The following is a 14,617-nucleotide window of genomic DNA, read 5'->3' on the forward strand; positions in this document are numbered from 1 at the left end:
AAAAAAAAAATGTATTTTTAACATTTGCATTCTAAACAAACGACCTATTTTGATTATCACTTTAATAATAAAAAGAAGGGTTAATGCAGACCATTGAAGAATCCGATAATTATACTAGCAGGTTACATTGTGCAGTGGAAAGCCAGTTTCTGAATGCAACTGTAGTGGGAATACTGTTACTTTAGAGCTTCTGAAAGCCACTGCTTTTCTGTTGCTAATCAGATTGAATGTCTATGTGCAGGCCATCAGAAAGCAATTCTGCAAAGCCAGAGGCTAGTCCGGGCAAAAAAGGTCATCCTTATTTCATGTACTTGCAAAATGCATTTCATTATCAAATGTCTGGTAGTTCTTATACTTTTTTTGTAAACTGTTATAAATTACAAGTCTGTTTTGTAATATTTGCCAAACTCCAAAGCAAGTCAAAATACTGGGTTTTTCACATTTTCTGTACACTGCAATTTCCCTCACGGGATCAATAAAGTATCTATCATTTCAAAATAATCATAGTATATATAAAGCCACAGCATCAATATTATTAATGAATTAGTCTTATTTGTCTTATAAGTTATACAGTCCCATTAACAGTGAAACACATTTCAGGTCTCATTCACTGCTTTCACAGTGTACGAGCCATATAATGGAGGACCAGCATGTCAGCAGGTTTTCAGTTCTATTTAGTTCAACACCCTACATCAGCTCTTTATTAGCTTAACTGGACCAATTCAACAGCTTCTGGCTGCTCTTTAGATGCTGGTGCTTTCAAGACACCTAGCAAACCTTGAAATACATTGCAAATACTTTGCCACTCTCAACATTCATAAGCATAAATATTATACAATTGTGAAAGGAACTCATTTAGTAAATTGTACAGGTTGAGATACTGCAATATTGAGATGGAGATAAAGCACATATAGATTGCAAAATATGGGTGCTAATCAAATATGCCCACAATGCTTTTATCCTTTGCTGTGTTTACACTGGCTTGCAAAGTCAATAATGTGTGAATCTGTTATCAGTTGGCTTGGCTTTTTTTTTAAATCCAAGTTGCCTTCAAAATTATCATGCATGGAATGTGTCACACCAGAAACAATCTGTTCTTTGTAATCCTTGGCTATACTGGGTGCTTGAACTTGGGGGGAAAAAAGGGACAAGATTTAACCATCGTCACTTCAGACAAAATGTACCCATGATGGTTGAAACAATGAATGCCTCCTTTTACTGTATGCATGATTAATGTTTTGTGTTTATTCAAAGCAAGGCGTTCTAATTGATTAACAATTAACTGGCTGATGACAGCAACAGGCTTTGATCTTTTAATCATTAACTGATTAATATTCCCTAGCTGGGGTGGAAAAACAAAATTGTGAAATATGGGATCTCCTAAAGGATTAGTCAGCCTAGCTTAACTAGAAGTTAATTACACATTTTATTGTTTTCTCTTTCTGCTTTTCAGCATGGAATTAACTTCTGCAGCACACACAGAATGACTGCCCACTCTAACAGTTTGGAAAGTATACCAGTCTTTCAAAATAGTTGTATTTACACTTGCACTCCAGAATCCCTTTGATTAGGTTCTGGGAACGTTTTGTTAATGAATGGTACAGTTACCCTTGCAAAACACAGCAGGGGGCATTTCTGTAAAGCACACAGAGCTGATGTGTGCACTCTGTATATAGTCTTTCATTCTATATCTTTAGGCAGGCATCAGCTCTTTTAACAATATTGTGGCTCAGCTTGTTATTCCCACACATTAAACATATTCGAAAAATGAAAATATGAAAAAAAACACTGATCACTGATCACTAATTATCAAGGATATGCAATTAAATGTCTAAAGTCATTCTAAAATTTAAAATGTACAATGAGAAAACAACCCAATATTTATATCTACACATCTATCCAATTCTTTAAATAAATTATATAGCATACTCCATAAAACATATCTATCATTTTTATTCAAGGTTCATAAAATTTGATTTGCATATTAAGTGTTAAACTCGTCTGTTGATTTTAATTTTGGAATAAGTAAATATTACATACCAATTACATTTCGAATGGGCAATGATTTAGGGCTCAGCTCTCTAGCAATGAGAGAATGAGACATGTGAACATGCTCCTCTAACATCCTTCTGTGCTGCCATCATCATTTATCACACTACAAGCTCTGCAGTGTCAACAGGAAAGTTAGTGCTAACTGGAAGAGCAGTGTGTCCGTCACTAAAGTCACCACTAACCCATGGGTAGCTGGCAAGTTAGAGGAGTCGCTGTGTGCTGAAAAGCTGAGAGCCCTTAACATACCCTACCCCAGCCATGCTCTGCCAGTTGAGTGCCATAAGTTGGGAAAATGTAGTCATAGTGGCCTACTACAAATATCCATAATGCTGGAAAAAAACCCTGAGATTTGTTTGTCATCCATTGGACAAAAAAAGAACAGAATTCATGTTGTTCTTCAACTGCACTTCAGTTGAGCGAGTTAATTAAACCTAAGTTACATAAATTCAATGTACTGCCATACAGAACATGCATAGTTCTCTCCAAAAGAATGGCAAGGCTTTTCATTACAGAAACACGATTTATTTTGTTGTAGATTGCAAGCGTTGCACTATCGAACCTCATTGTGCATGCCTTATTGTAATTTTATTGCCATTCCATAATTGAATTCATTTTATTGTACTTTCTTGTAATCACATCTATATTTTGCTTTCTAGTTAGTCAATATAAAACTAAGTCTCCCTAGATGAGGGTGTCAGCCAACCAAATCCAACAATAAATCTACAATATAAATGACCATTCCATTAAATATAATCTCTCTGAGGCCCCAAAGCAAAGTTACTTCAGTTTCTCACCATACTTGCTGTTGAAAATAAACTTAAAATAGTTATATTGAAATTCAGTTATTTTGTTATATTTGATACAGGGGTAGTGTAAAATGAAGAAATTATGTTTTCATTTTGATTTCATGGCCAGCATAGGAAATAGTTGGATTTTTTTTAGTTGCAAACCTTTTTGTACACCTATCAGAATTACTGTACAGTGCTCAACTCCAGAGCATTAAACTTTAACAGCCATACATTTTTGTTCAGATAAAATTAAATTCAGTGCAGATCTATGTTGTGAATGATACAGGTGATGCAAACTAAAAATACCCTTACTACTGCAATACATAGCCTAACATTTCTTCCAGGCTAAAATGTATAAAACATCGATTTAGGTAACTTCATAATATTACCCAATTGAAAAGGTTCATACAGCTACAACTGCTGTATCTGCTATGAGCTTACCTAAAAAGACAAAGGGAATTTATTTGCCTACAGAGCTGTGCGCTCCAGACAAAGACACCTCACACACAATAAGGATGCGACAGCAGATTCTAGAAGAGCGAATGTGCTGCAAAGTCAGCTTCACATTGTGCATGGGGGGGATTTCATGACGGGAAAATGAGATTTCAAAGTCACCTTAGTGGTCCTTTTATACTAGACTGGTATACAGTAGCAAAAGTAGCTTAAGTAGCAGCCAGCCTGCATCTATTACTTATAGCAAGCAGTTCTGGGAGAACAAACACATACCAAAACCCAGCATCAATGCCAGAACTGCCAGTTTTTATTAGGTTCTAGTTTGTCCTTGCTGCTACCAACATTTCATTTGTCATTTTAAATTAAAATGTAATGCCATCAGATTTTCCAGGACCATGCATGACACCATCATTTACTTCAATTCTTAACTCTTCATGCAGAGATGTGTATATATATATACAGTATATGAAACCTACGCTAGGCAGCTTCATTGTCTGTAAAAAAATGCGGGCAAATGTCCTGTGTTTATATATATAGCAGTATCATACTCTAAACATGTCATCACATATGATCCATTAGATGTCTAGATTATGACTGGATCTATGGACAGGAAAAGCAAATGAACTTTCCAGCAGTCATGCTGCAGTGATCTTTATTTCTTCTTGCTCATATAGTTTTAGGAGAAGCTACGTCAACTCACGGTTGGCAGAGTTTGACCAGGTCCTGATCTGTTGTTGCTGGAGGCAGTCCTCGAATATAAAGATTGGTTTTGCTGAGCTGCTCCCATCCTGCACTGCTGCTGCTACTACTGTTGTTGGTGCTGCTGTTAGTACTGGGACTGGGCGGCGCCATAGGGTGCGAAGAGGGAGCAACAGGTTGCTGCAGAGGAAGAGAAAGAAAGTATTAGTGACATTGACCTCTGGATCATGGGTCAATTGAGCAAAAAGGCTAGTGTTGTGTACAACTCGTGGATGTTGTAAGTGAAAACTGCTGATTCATTGATACCTCCTATACTGACCTTATTGGTCATTGACGCAGAAAACTTTACTAAAAACAGTCTGTGTGTTAATGCAATGCACGGATATCATGGTATTCAGCATTTGCTAGAAAGCACACTGGAATTCAAAAGGGAAACAGAGCTGCAACACAACACCAATGTGACACTCAAAGACTGTGTGAGATGGCAATCCTCACACCTTCCAGTGACTGCTGAGCTAACAAGTCAAGTTCGATTTCCCATGCAGTGCAACTTACTGCCTTATGGCACTTACAGGAGGGAATCACTCACACGTAAAATCAACAACTGCCAAGAAGGTGCTGATGCCAAATTACAAAGGCAAATTTCAAGACTGATATCAAAATGCAACACATCATAAAAACAAGGTTTTGAGAGTCTGACTATATACAAGGACATAGATCTCATCAAACAATAAGCCCAAAGCCAGTGCTGACTCAGATGCAAGTGCAGTGAAATTTTCAATTGCTTCTTTTCTTTAAGCAAACCACACGGATAAAAATAAACCCATTTCCTCCTTTGCAATAGTTACGTGTAATCAAATTTAAGATGCATTATAAGAAGAGACTTCATTCCATATATTCAATCTAACTTCCAAACTCAACTGTAAACAAACATTCATTTCTAAAAAAAATCTTCATTTTAATTGTAATGTTTTACATCTTCCGCGTAATAACTTGGGCTGGAATGTTTGAAAAATGTAGTCTAATCTGTCACATGATCATCCTTTGGAAGGAAATATATATTTAGACGTGTACTTCATCGTAGCCTCATCAACCACAGCTCAAGACGTAACGCAATCTTTTGCTGTGTGCTTCTAAAGAAGGTACCAGATGTATATGTCATTTATCGCATGATCTTGACTAGCAATGACATCTTCTATTACACAAAAAAAAACAAATTTGCACTTCCTGAGTGACCTCTTTGCCTCTCCACCCCCTCCCCTCTCCCAACTTTTGTTCTTCAGTGCTATTTAATCTTTGCCTTCTGCCCTGTCTTTCTCACCTGAAGAAGTCTTCACAGCCGAAACGTTGTGTTTTCAGCATAGAATAAACCTATTACTTGTTCCTTTGCAGACTACACATGCTGACGCAGCTACCCACCTCAACTACTATGAAAAAAACAAATGTCAAACAAAAAAAAAAGCTTTGATGGTAAACCCAGCATATTCTAGAAACTGTAACTGAAACGAATGTTGAATAATTGAGCAATTGCTTTAGTTCAGTTTGAACTGAAAAACATGATTATGTTTAAAACTTGTTACCTAAATCTTTTACCCAAGGCTCCGATCACTCTTAAGAACACAGCAGGGGAAGTTCATGGAATGCGAAGCACAGAGTGGTGACAGAATTTGGCAATCTTCAATTGGAGGCAGTCCAACTTTAAGATCAGCTTCCAAAGCTCACATGCCATCACCAGTACTAGAACAAAGTTAACCTTGTGTTTTTTAAATGTTTGCTGCTTCAGATCCTGGATTACCATAGTCTTTGTTTAATGCCATGGGATGTTATTTCTGTGACATGCATAACCTTTTGCCAGCATATTCAAATCTTGCACACAAAAAAACAGATAACCCTGTATTAAGTTTTAGAGAAGAATACATTTCAAGGGTGTCTGGGTGGCATTCTGTTCCCTTGAGTTGTAAACATGGTGTTCTTCATGGATGAAATCGTCATATAGTGGATTTTATATGAAAGGAGGCAAGACTAATATGATCCTGCTTGGGTTATTCAATGCATAGCCTGTGCTATCTATTGAATCCAGCTGAATGCAATACATCTGTGAGATACAATATGTAGTACTGATATTTGTTAGAACATGTAAAATAGATTAGTTCACATCCACTACCCCTCTATTTTTTTTCAAGAAATTGAATTTTAACAATCGTAGGGCAGTAAAGAATTCATTTTCAAAAACTGCATTTGTTAAAATTGATTCATACAAATGTAAAATGTCATTTTAATGTATAAAATGTTTTTCATAATATGTTTTGCCACGGTATTTTTTTAATGAAGTTAACGTTACAAACTTTGTCAATAATTTCCAAATAGGGAAAAAAAACCATGACCTGAACCTTAAAGTGAGGCAAAGCTCAGCTAAAACGCCCTCGACTTGTTTTAAGCAAGCCATAGATCAGCCCACAGTGGTATACCATTTCCTTCCTTTTACTCATTCATAAAAGAGCACAAGTACATCTGGTATTCTCTTTTAAGAGAACTGCTTTTGGCGAGATTTGCAATAAATGCCAATATTAACAGCATAGAGACCCAATAGGTTATTACTTAGGATTCAAAACTTCGAAAACTCTTTGAAAACCGAGACTCAGGAAATCTCTATAACCAAGAGTTTGATGGAAGCCAAAAGCATGTGGAGAGAAGCTCATCCATATGATGGATGGTTACAGCATCTCTAAAAATGATGAATCTTTTAATACACTGTACTTAGGGTTACGTGATATCATGCTCATGGGCGGCATGGTGGCGCAGTGGTTAGCACAGCTGCCTCACAGTCCTGGGGGCCTGGGTTCAATTACAGACCTAGAGGGGCTCTCTGTACGGAGTTTGGATGTTCTCCCTGTGTTTGCATAGGTTTCCAACAGGTGCTCCAGTTTCCTTCCAGAGTCCAAAGACAAACTGGTTTCAGGGAAAATTCACCCTGGTGTGTGTGTGTGTGTGTGTGCGTGCGCACTCTGCAATGGACTGGTGTCCCATCCAGGATTTACCCTGCCTTGTGTCCACTGCTTGCTGGGATAGGCTCTGGCTCCCCCACGCCACGAAGAAGTAATCATAAAAATGGATGGATATTATGATCGCAAAGATTTTTTTATGTTTATGGCTTGATAAGAACCGTAGCAGAAAGTGAAAGATTTGTTTGGCATTTAAAACAATCTCCACTTTCCTTACATTAACGAAGACTAAAGCAATAAAAGTTATGAGAATGTGTGAAACAGCAGAGCAGTAACTTACTTTGATCTATATTTGATTTTATTTGTATTTGATTTTGAAAGAGTACAGCAAAAAAAATATTGTCTTCTAACTGGCTTACAAAAGAAGCAGCAAAACAGGAAGACGATCTAGAAAAGAGCATCTAAAATGGAAAGGCATTTTCAAGTGTGATGTCTTTCTTACTTAGCACTCACCAGTTTGAAAAACACTCTTACAGAATCCACATTAATTCAGATCTCTTTATAAAGCAAATGTCTCAGACCTACAAAATCTGCATGTCACCGAGGCTTACAAAAGTGAACTGAATTGATTATTCATTACAAATGAGATGGATCAAATTGACCCCAACTGGGTTGTGTGCTAAGGTAAAACTCAGGATAAGTGTTAAATTTACAAACAAAGCAAATGCAGTATTGGAGACTTCCAAATTTCACACACAGCTTAAAAGTCGTTTCTGAGTTTTCTTCTTTCAAGGTAAACTTTTAAAGGTAGTCATTTTTCAGCTTAAAGTAAATTATCATTGATCAGAGCTCTGAAGAAGGAGTTAGAAAATATTTGAGGTTCCAAAAACATTTCCTGACTGGTATAAATTTGGGAGTGCGCCATGGGGGTTACATTTTATGTGCAATTTCAGACTAAACACTAAAGACCAAGATTCATTATATGGAAGTGCGACTGACTCAAAACCAAATATATAAATATACAAAACAATGTCAGAAATACCATTAACATCTACTATATTTTACTTCCAAACTAGAACTATGGAAAAGAAGAAACAAAGTCACTTCACTCCAGGGTAAACTGTACTAAATTAAACTGGAGGAAAGCCCTGTCACCTTCCTCATGAGGACAAAGCCCTGAGGACAATTCAGAGTAGTCAGGCAAACCTAACCTGCAAGTCTTTGGGAAGCTGGAGAATACTGCGACTCCTCCCCTCAAGCACAGGGAGAATGTGCAAACGCCACACAAACAGGAGCCAAAAGGCCAGAATCAAACATGACACAGGACCTCTGCCACCACCACCAAGCCAGCATGCAAACCCACCATTTTGACTGCAATACAACAATGAATAAAAAATCAGCATATAAACCACAAATCTACTTTGAAAGCAACTTAAAAAATACCCAATTTGAGAGGTTTAAAACAAAATGGGGTTAATAACAGCAACCTACATCATAACACAAGGGTCTTGAATCCATAAGGATATACATAGGGGTTTTTAATAAATGTACCATACTCAAGTGGTTATACTCTAGATCAAATACTGGACTAAAAGGTAATGATTCTGTGTGGAGCTTGCATGGTGCTCTCTATTTGCACACATTTCCTCTCACTTTAAAAGGACAGGCTGGCTAGATTTAATGTGCTTTTGTCCCAAAAGAACCGTTTTTCCAGGGCCTTGCGACAGAGAGGTGTTGTGATCAGCGCAAGAGCAAACAGGGGTTCTCAGTCCCACCTTGCAAAGCAGGTTTCTAGATTCGGATCAGGGTTGTCACAACCCTCACTAGGACAAGAGGCTTTCTGATAACGGATGGATAGAAGTCATTTAAGAACATAGAGAGCTCAATGCACAATAATTGACATTTACACATCAGCATGAGCAGCACACATGATCACGAACTTCACATACAAAAAACACAGACCTGGTCTATCCAGGCTAAATGAACAATTCAATGGCAATAAAGTCAGACTGTGTAGCCACTCTTATGCCGTTTTCTCAATACTTTCACTTATGCAGACCAAAACGCGATATGCTAAAAGATAACTGGAAGGAAAAAAAAACAGACTTCCCTCTCCTTCTTGATTGATTTACCACTATCCCAAGACCCACTTGCACTGCCGAATGCCTTCATTAACTGATGTGACTTGGAATAAGACCCCTAAATGAATTCATCATCTTTAATCCAAATCACGAGTCCTTGAAAATCTGAGGCAGTGCTATAAATTGGTTTGTGCAAAAATACATTTTGAATTTTGACACATAAGCAATCAAATTTATTTTTTTTCTATATTCCATAACAGTTACGCATTGCTCACTTAACATGGTCAGAATCTGGAAATATAATTTAATTTAACCCCAGAAACAAAAGGCTCATCCGTCAATGAAGACCTAAATAAGGTAATATATTACAGTCCCCAACAACTCAATGAACATGTATGATTCAAACTTTGAACAGCTGCGAAAGAGATAAAAGGTCAAGTGTGACATGTCTCCAATAACAGTGCGAGATGATTGAAAACCATTGGCATGAAGTTCTAAAACAAATCCAAAACATGATCTTTAGTGACAGTGAGAAAAGGAGGGTGAAATTCAGTCTTCAACCTCTCCTGCAAATAGTGCCATTGATTAGAAGTTCTAACAGAAAACATAGCTTTCCTGCATATACATTTTTAATTCATTTTGTTGTGTTTTGCTCATTCTGAATTAAACAATACCACACACAAACAGAAAAAGAAAAAAAGAACAATGTATTTTGATGACAATATTCAGAAACAAAAATCATTGTCCTTTCCAGCATTCATACATACAGTATATTCATGTATAAATAACACATAAATCTTATTCTAGTAATTTTAACATGTTAGTTTGAACAATTCAATTTCTTATTCTTGATATCCAGGTAATGTGCACAATAAACTTGTTTTTCTAGGTTTTGCAAACAAATAATATGATAAACAGTTTTACAGGACTACAGTACATCAAGAAAGACCTCAAAACATTAAATGTTTTTTTTGTGTGGAAAAGATCAAATAAAGAAATCAGTTTAATTATTAACTGGATTTACTTATTTGATAGCTGAATCTCCTTTCAGTATAACCTATGCCGAATAGGCATATATTAAAGTTTAAATGACAATTAGCTTAAGAAGCACAGAAACATTCTAAGGATTTGGATTTCATAATGCACCTTCAATTTTACTATTAGATCATAATCATCATTTAAATTATGGTAGGCAGAGAAACACAAGGAAGTTCCTGTTTTTCCCTAAACGATAAGGTTATAATTTATCTTTGACCAAACTGTTTCATGTGTGTTAAACTTAGGCACATAATGTAGGCTGCTGCTTTTGAAAAGAACAGAACACACTGTATCTGTTTTAGATCTTATGACATCACTTGTTAAGACTGCAAACTGGATCCCTTCTGAGAAACCAATGTGAATCATCTGACCACCCCATTGGTGGACAGACGACTCTGTAGGAAGTGTCTGGCTAACTGATGGCTATATGTGGACAAAGGGAACCTTTGAGACAGATGCCAGTGGTGCCCTAAATTTTGTGTCCCTCTAGTACCCACACATTTACGGTTTCCGAAACCCTTTCAGGGACTGAAAGCCTATTTGTTTTCCTGGTTCTGCGGACCTATTAACCCCCCTAAAGTCTGAGAAGTTTAAGGCTAGAAAAGAGTACATCTTATCAGTCGGCTGCAGATCAGAAGCAAGAGCCATATCCGCACTCCAAACACACAGTGCTTCCAGTAAAAGGCCTCGCCCTGAGAGCTTTTTCTCATTTCACTGCTAACACCCGTAGAGCTTTGCCACCAAGCAAATGAACACGCAAGACCCCTGAAGTGTTACATACTGTGGCAGCCTTTGACAAAAAAAAATAGAGACAAAAAAAAAGACTTGACATTTCAACTTCTAAAACATCTGGTCCAAGTTAAAAAAATTTAACTGGAAAATTACTTAGGAAGTACAAAGCACTTTTTTTAAAAGTTGTCACAAGTAATTATAAAATATGGCACATTTCAAATGTTTGAAGAGGAAATAAAATCAAATGACAAATATAAGAGCAGGATTCTTTCCGTTATGCCACTTTTCATTATATTATGACAAGGTCACCGATTTTCTTTCAGTGATCTGAGTTTAGCCCACGTATTAATTTGTATTCAGATGCGTTTCTGTCAATAGATTGAACATTTCTGGAAACAACACGTGTGTGCACTTAGGAGTGCTCATATAGCCAAATATTAAAGGCCTAAGCTAGTTCTGTTTTCCAAACAAGATCGGTGAATGAAAAACAGAAACAGCAGCTGAGCAGCAAAGCTTGTGTGGTTCACTATCACACAGACTCCATACTCACTTTGTAAAAGGACTGTTCTGTACTGCAAGATGCTGACACATACAGTACAGACCACTACAATAAACTTTTCCCCTCTCTAAGCTATAGTAGATTTACCGACCGACAGTATAGATTCCGTGTCCTGGTCAATAATACCTATTAGGAAACATATATAGAAATAGTTTTTCAATGGCATTCACCAGGAAATCCCAAAATAACTTAACGACCTGGTCGATATTACAATGGCTTTGTTGGTGTTAGGCTACCCAGTGTCTCCACCTAATCTACTTCTGTACTTTAAGAATTATTTGTTATACCAACTTCCTAATGAAAGTAACTACAGAAATGCCTTCCTGGCTCGCAATTATAACTACTTTAAAAATACTGCAAAAGCGGGCACATTCTGGTGTACATTTCGTAAGACTTACTGTAGATCACCGATATCTGACCCCCATATTGAGATACATTTTATCAGCAGCAGTAAATAACTGCCCTCCACTGCCAGCATCTGACTTATCACCTCCATGGCTGCGGAGTTTCGGGATAATGTGCGTGTTTAGATACAAGATCTCAGTTACAGCACGGATAAAATAACACAACCGCCGGCACCTTAAAAACAAGCCTAAAGAACGCGTGTACAGGTATACTATAATAATTCTTAAACATTTATCTCAGGCCCACCTGCTTACGATATGTCGTCCTCACTGGGTTGGCTGTATTTGCAAAGATCATCCCTTAATTTCGAGTTGCCCCCGTTGCGCAGATGTTTGATTTATTTGTATCCAAAGGTAAACCCGGCAGAAAGTTATTTAATTACACTCTATACCAGATAGAGTTAAGGATTATGCGGAACCCAATAATCCTTGTCGCTATCACACGGAGTAGCCACTGTAATACGCAGCGTCCCAGTTTCTGTTACGGTGTATAGCGAATCTGCCTCAACTTTGATTTCCCAACCAGTTTATTTAACAGAGTTCATTGATCTCGGTTCAGTTCCCTGCTGCACAGATCCACCTACTGGGAAGGACGAAACCACTCGGTTATATTGGATAGGGAACGACCAAAAACAAACCGATCTGCCCCAGAACAATTTTTTTCACAGTATGCGAAGCTTATTTGTCACTCTCGTGGTTACTTTAAGCAAGCCGGTGATCTTGAAACCTCCTGCAACACACAAAACCCACTGCTACGTCCTGAAATGTGTTGCATAGTAGTCCCCCACCCTCCGCTTGCAGCTCTTAGTATATTCTGGCAGGCATTCCACAAATTCCGTAGAGCTGCGATCGGGTGCTGCGTGTAGTTAAGGGAACGCCTGCGAAGATGCAGTTACAGTATTCGTGAATAATCGAAAATGAAACGTTTTATTTCTCACAGGGTTGGCATTCATATTACAATTAGCAGCTTAACACCAAATTGGGCTATAGATGAGCCTTGTCTTGTATCTGGCAACCTTGTTCTTAAAAGGACTTTGTTTCTTAAACGCGGTTTCGTTTTTATTGGTCGTGCTGGCCGAGTTTTGATTTTATTGTGATGTATTAACATTAGAAATATCGTTTCGAAAGGCATTCAACAGTATTAAACAATATAAATCATCCGTGTTTAAAGGGGAACAATGACTACACAGCACGAACAATTACCAAGAAAATGTGTCATTCAAAATATACTAAACATCAACTATTTTGCACCGGTTTCCTGTATCGATCGCGCAACATAAAACACATTTCTAGACGGTGGACCTGTTAAATTCGGGTTGAACAGATTCGCCTACCCTTCTGCCCCTTATGAGACGTCTCTGATATTTGAATGAAGTATTCTGACTAACCTATTCTTAATATAATTAGTTATTGTCCTCTGGGTGTAACCACTGAGCATTCATGAACGCGCAGCCCCACCCTAACCCCTCAACTCTTAAAATAACCAACCTAATATGAGCTAAATGCTCAAGTGTTAGACTCATACATAAAGCATTATTCACACAGTTCCAGAACACATACTCCACAGGGGGTGACTTTCATCAGAGAGCAACAGGAGCTATGCTTTACATCTCTGATTTCTGCTTTAAGCTGATGGAGGAACGCGTCTAATGTGTCTTAGTTTTAACTGGGACCTGAAACGAGTAAATCAATTATGTTAAGTACAGAGTAAAACGTGCGCATACACTCAGACATCGTAGATAGGAGGTTACTTGAACATAATGGTCAATAATACCTATACTATTGATATCCTGTATAATCTAATCATTATGCATGTACAAAATAGAAGATGAAGAGTTACAAGCGGTCAGCACGGTGGGGCAGTTGTTAGCATTGACGCCTTGCAGCGCTGGGGTTCAGTTCTTAGGGTGCTATCTGTGTGTATGTTTTCCCTTTGTGTATGTGCGTTTCCTTCAGGTGCTCCGGTCCCCACCCACTGTCCAAACACATAGGGGTAATATAATTGGCTTCCTAGAAAATTGGCCCTGGTAATGGACTGGCGTCCCATCCAGGGCCTTGCGCCCATTGGTTGCTGGGACAGGCCCTGGCTCCCCCACAACTCTGTATTGAATAAAGTGGTTAGAAAGTGAACAGATGGATAGAGTTACAATTGAGAGCAAGTCATTTAGCCAATCTAGCCCACCTAGTATTTAGTTGCTAAGTGAAGCAAGAAGCTATCAGCTTCAATGACTGGATGACTGACTAGCTCCATTCTGTAACAATTCTTGGGTTAAAGAAGTGCTACCTGCTCTTGGTTGTATTAATAATCTAAAATTATATATATATAATAATTCTTAATAAGTTTGAATGAGTTCATATTGAGCAAACCAGTTAAGCTCTCCAGGCTACAATGTAATTCTCTTAGTGACTTCTCCAGAAAATTAGACATTTGTACCTTTATATTATAATCAAAAACCCTAGAATGTGCCAAAGGATGCTGTTCTATGCAAATAGATGTAATAACTAATCTCTGGCTTTAGATTAAAGTACTGTACTGCACCACTTGCAGTAATGGGAGTTCAGACAAATACAGCATAAGGAATATACCATAGACCTCTTACCAAGAAGAAAATGCCAGCTGCTTTAAAGGGTAATCTACCAACAGAGATAAAGTTCCACTATATTAATCAGCATTTTCAATTTATCTGGATAATTAAACACGTAAATACAAAAAGAATTCCAGTAATACACCCGCAATTCATTAATACCACCTAGAGTAATAAAGCACATATAGTTCATTTGTAATCATCATCACCTTCCCTTTAGCATTGAACTTAAACATTTAATTTCTTTATCAGAAAGAAAAAAAATCCACTTTCTCATCCCCTTA

At 37.6% G+C, this 14,617-nt stretch overlaps 1 protein-coding gene across 4 annotated transcripts in view; it reads right to left on the bottom strand.

Annotated features, from left to right (window-relative positions):
* rbms1a (RNA binding motif, single stranded interacting protein 1a) overlaps positions 1-14,617 on the bottom strand; it is a 70,411-nt gene that overhangs the window by 31,272 nt on the left and 24,522 nt on the right. For 3 of the 4 annotated variants that reach the window (XM_015358991.2, XM_006636550.3, XM_015358990.2), the window contains exon 2: positions 3,994-4,172. In XM_015358991.2, the coding sequence (XP_015214477.1) occupies positions 3,994-4,172 (179 nt within the window). Of the gene's footprint in view, positions 1-3,993; positions 4,173-11,995; positions 12,507-14,617 lie in introns of those variants that run through there. The other variant, XM_015358992.2, reaches the window with a different exon arrangement.

The sequence above is a fragment of the Lepisosteus oculatus genome, chromosome 12 (assembly GCF_040954835.1).
Source record: "Lepisosteus oculatus isolate fLepOcu1 chromosome 12, fLepOcu1.hap2, whole genome shotgun sequence".
In the NCBI taxonomy this organism is placed as follows: Eukaryota; Metazoa; Chordata; class Actinopteri; order Semionotiformes; family Lepisosteidae; genus Lepisosteus; species Lepisosteus oculatus.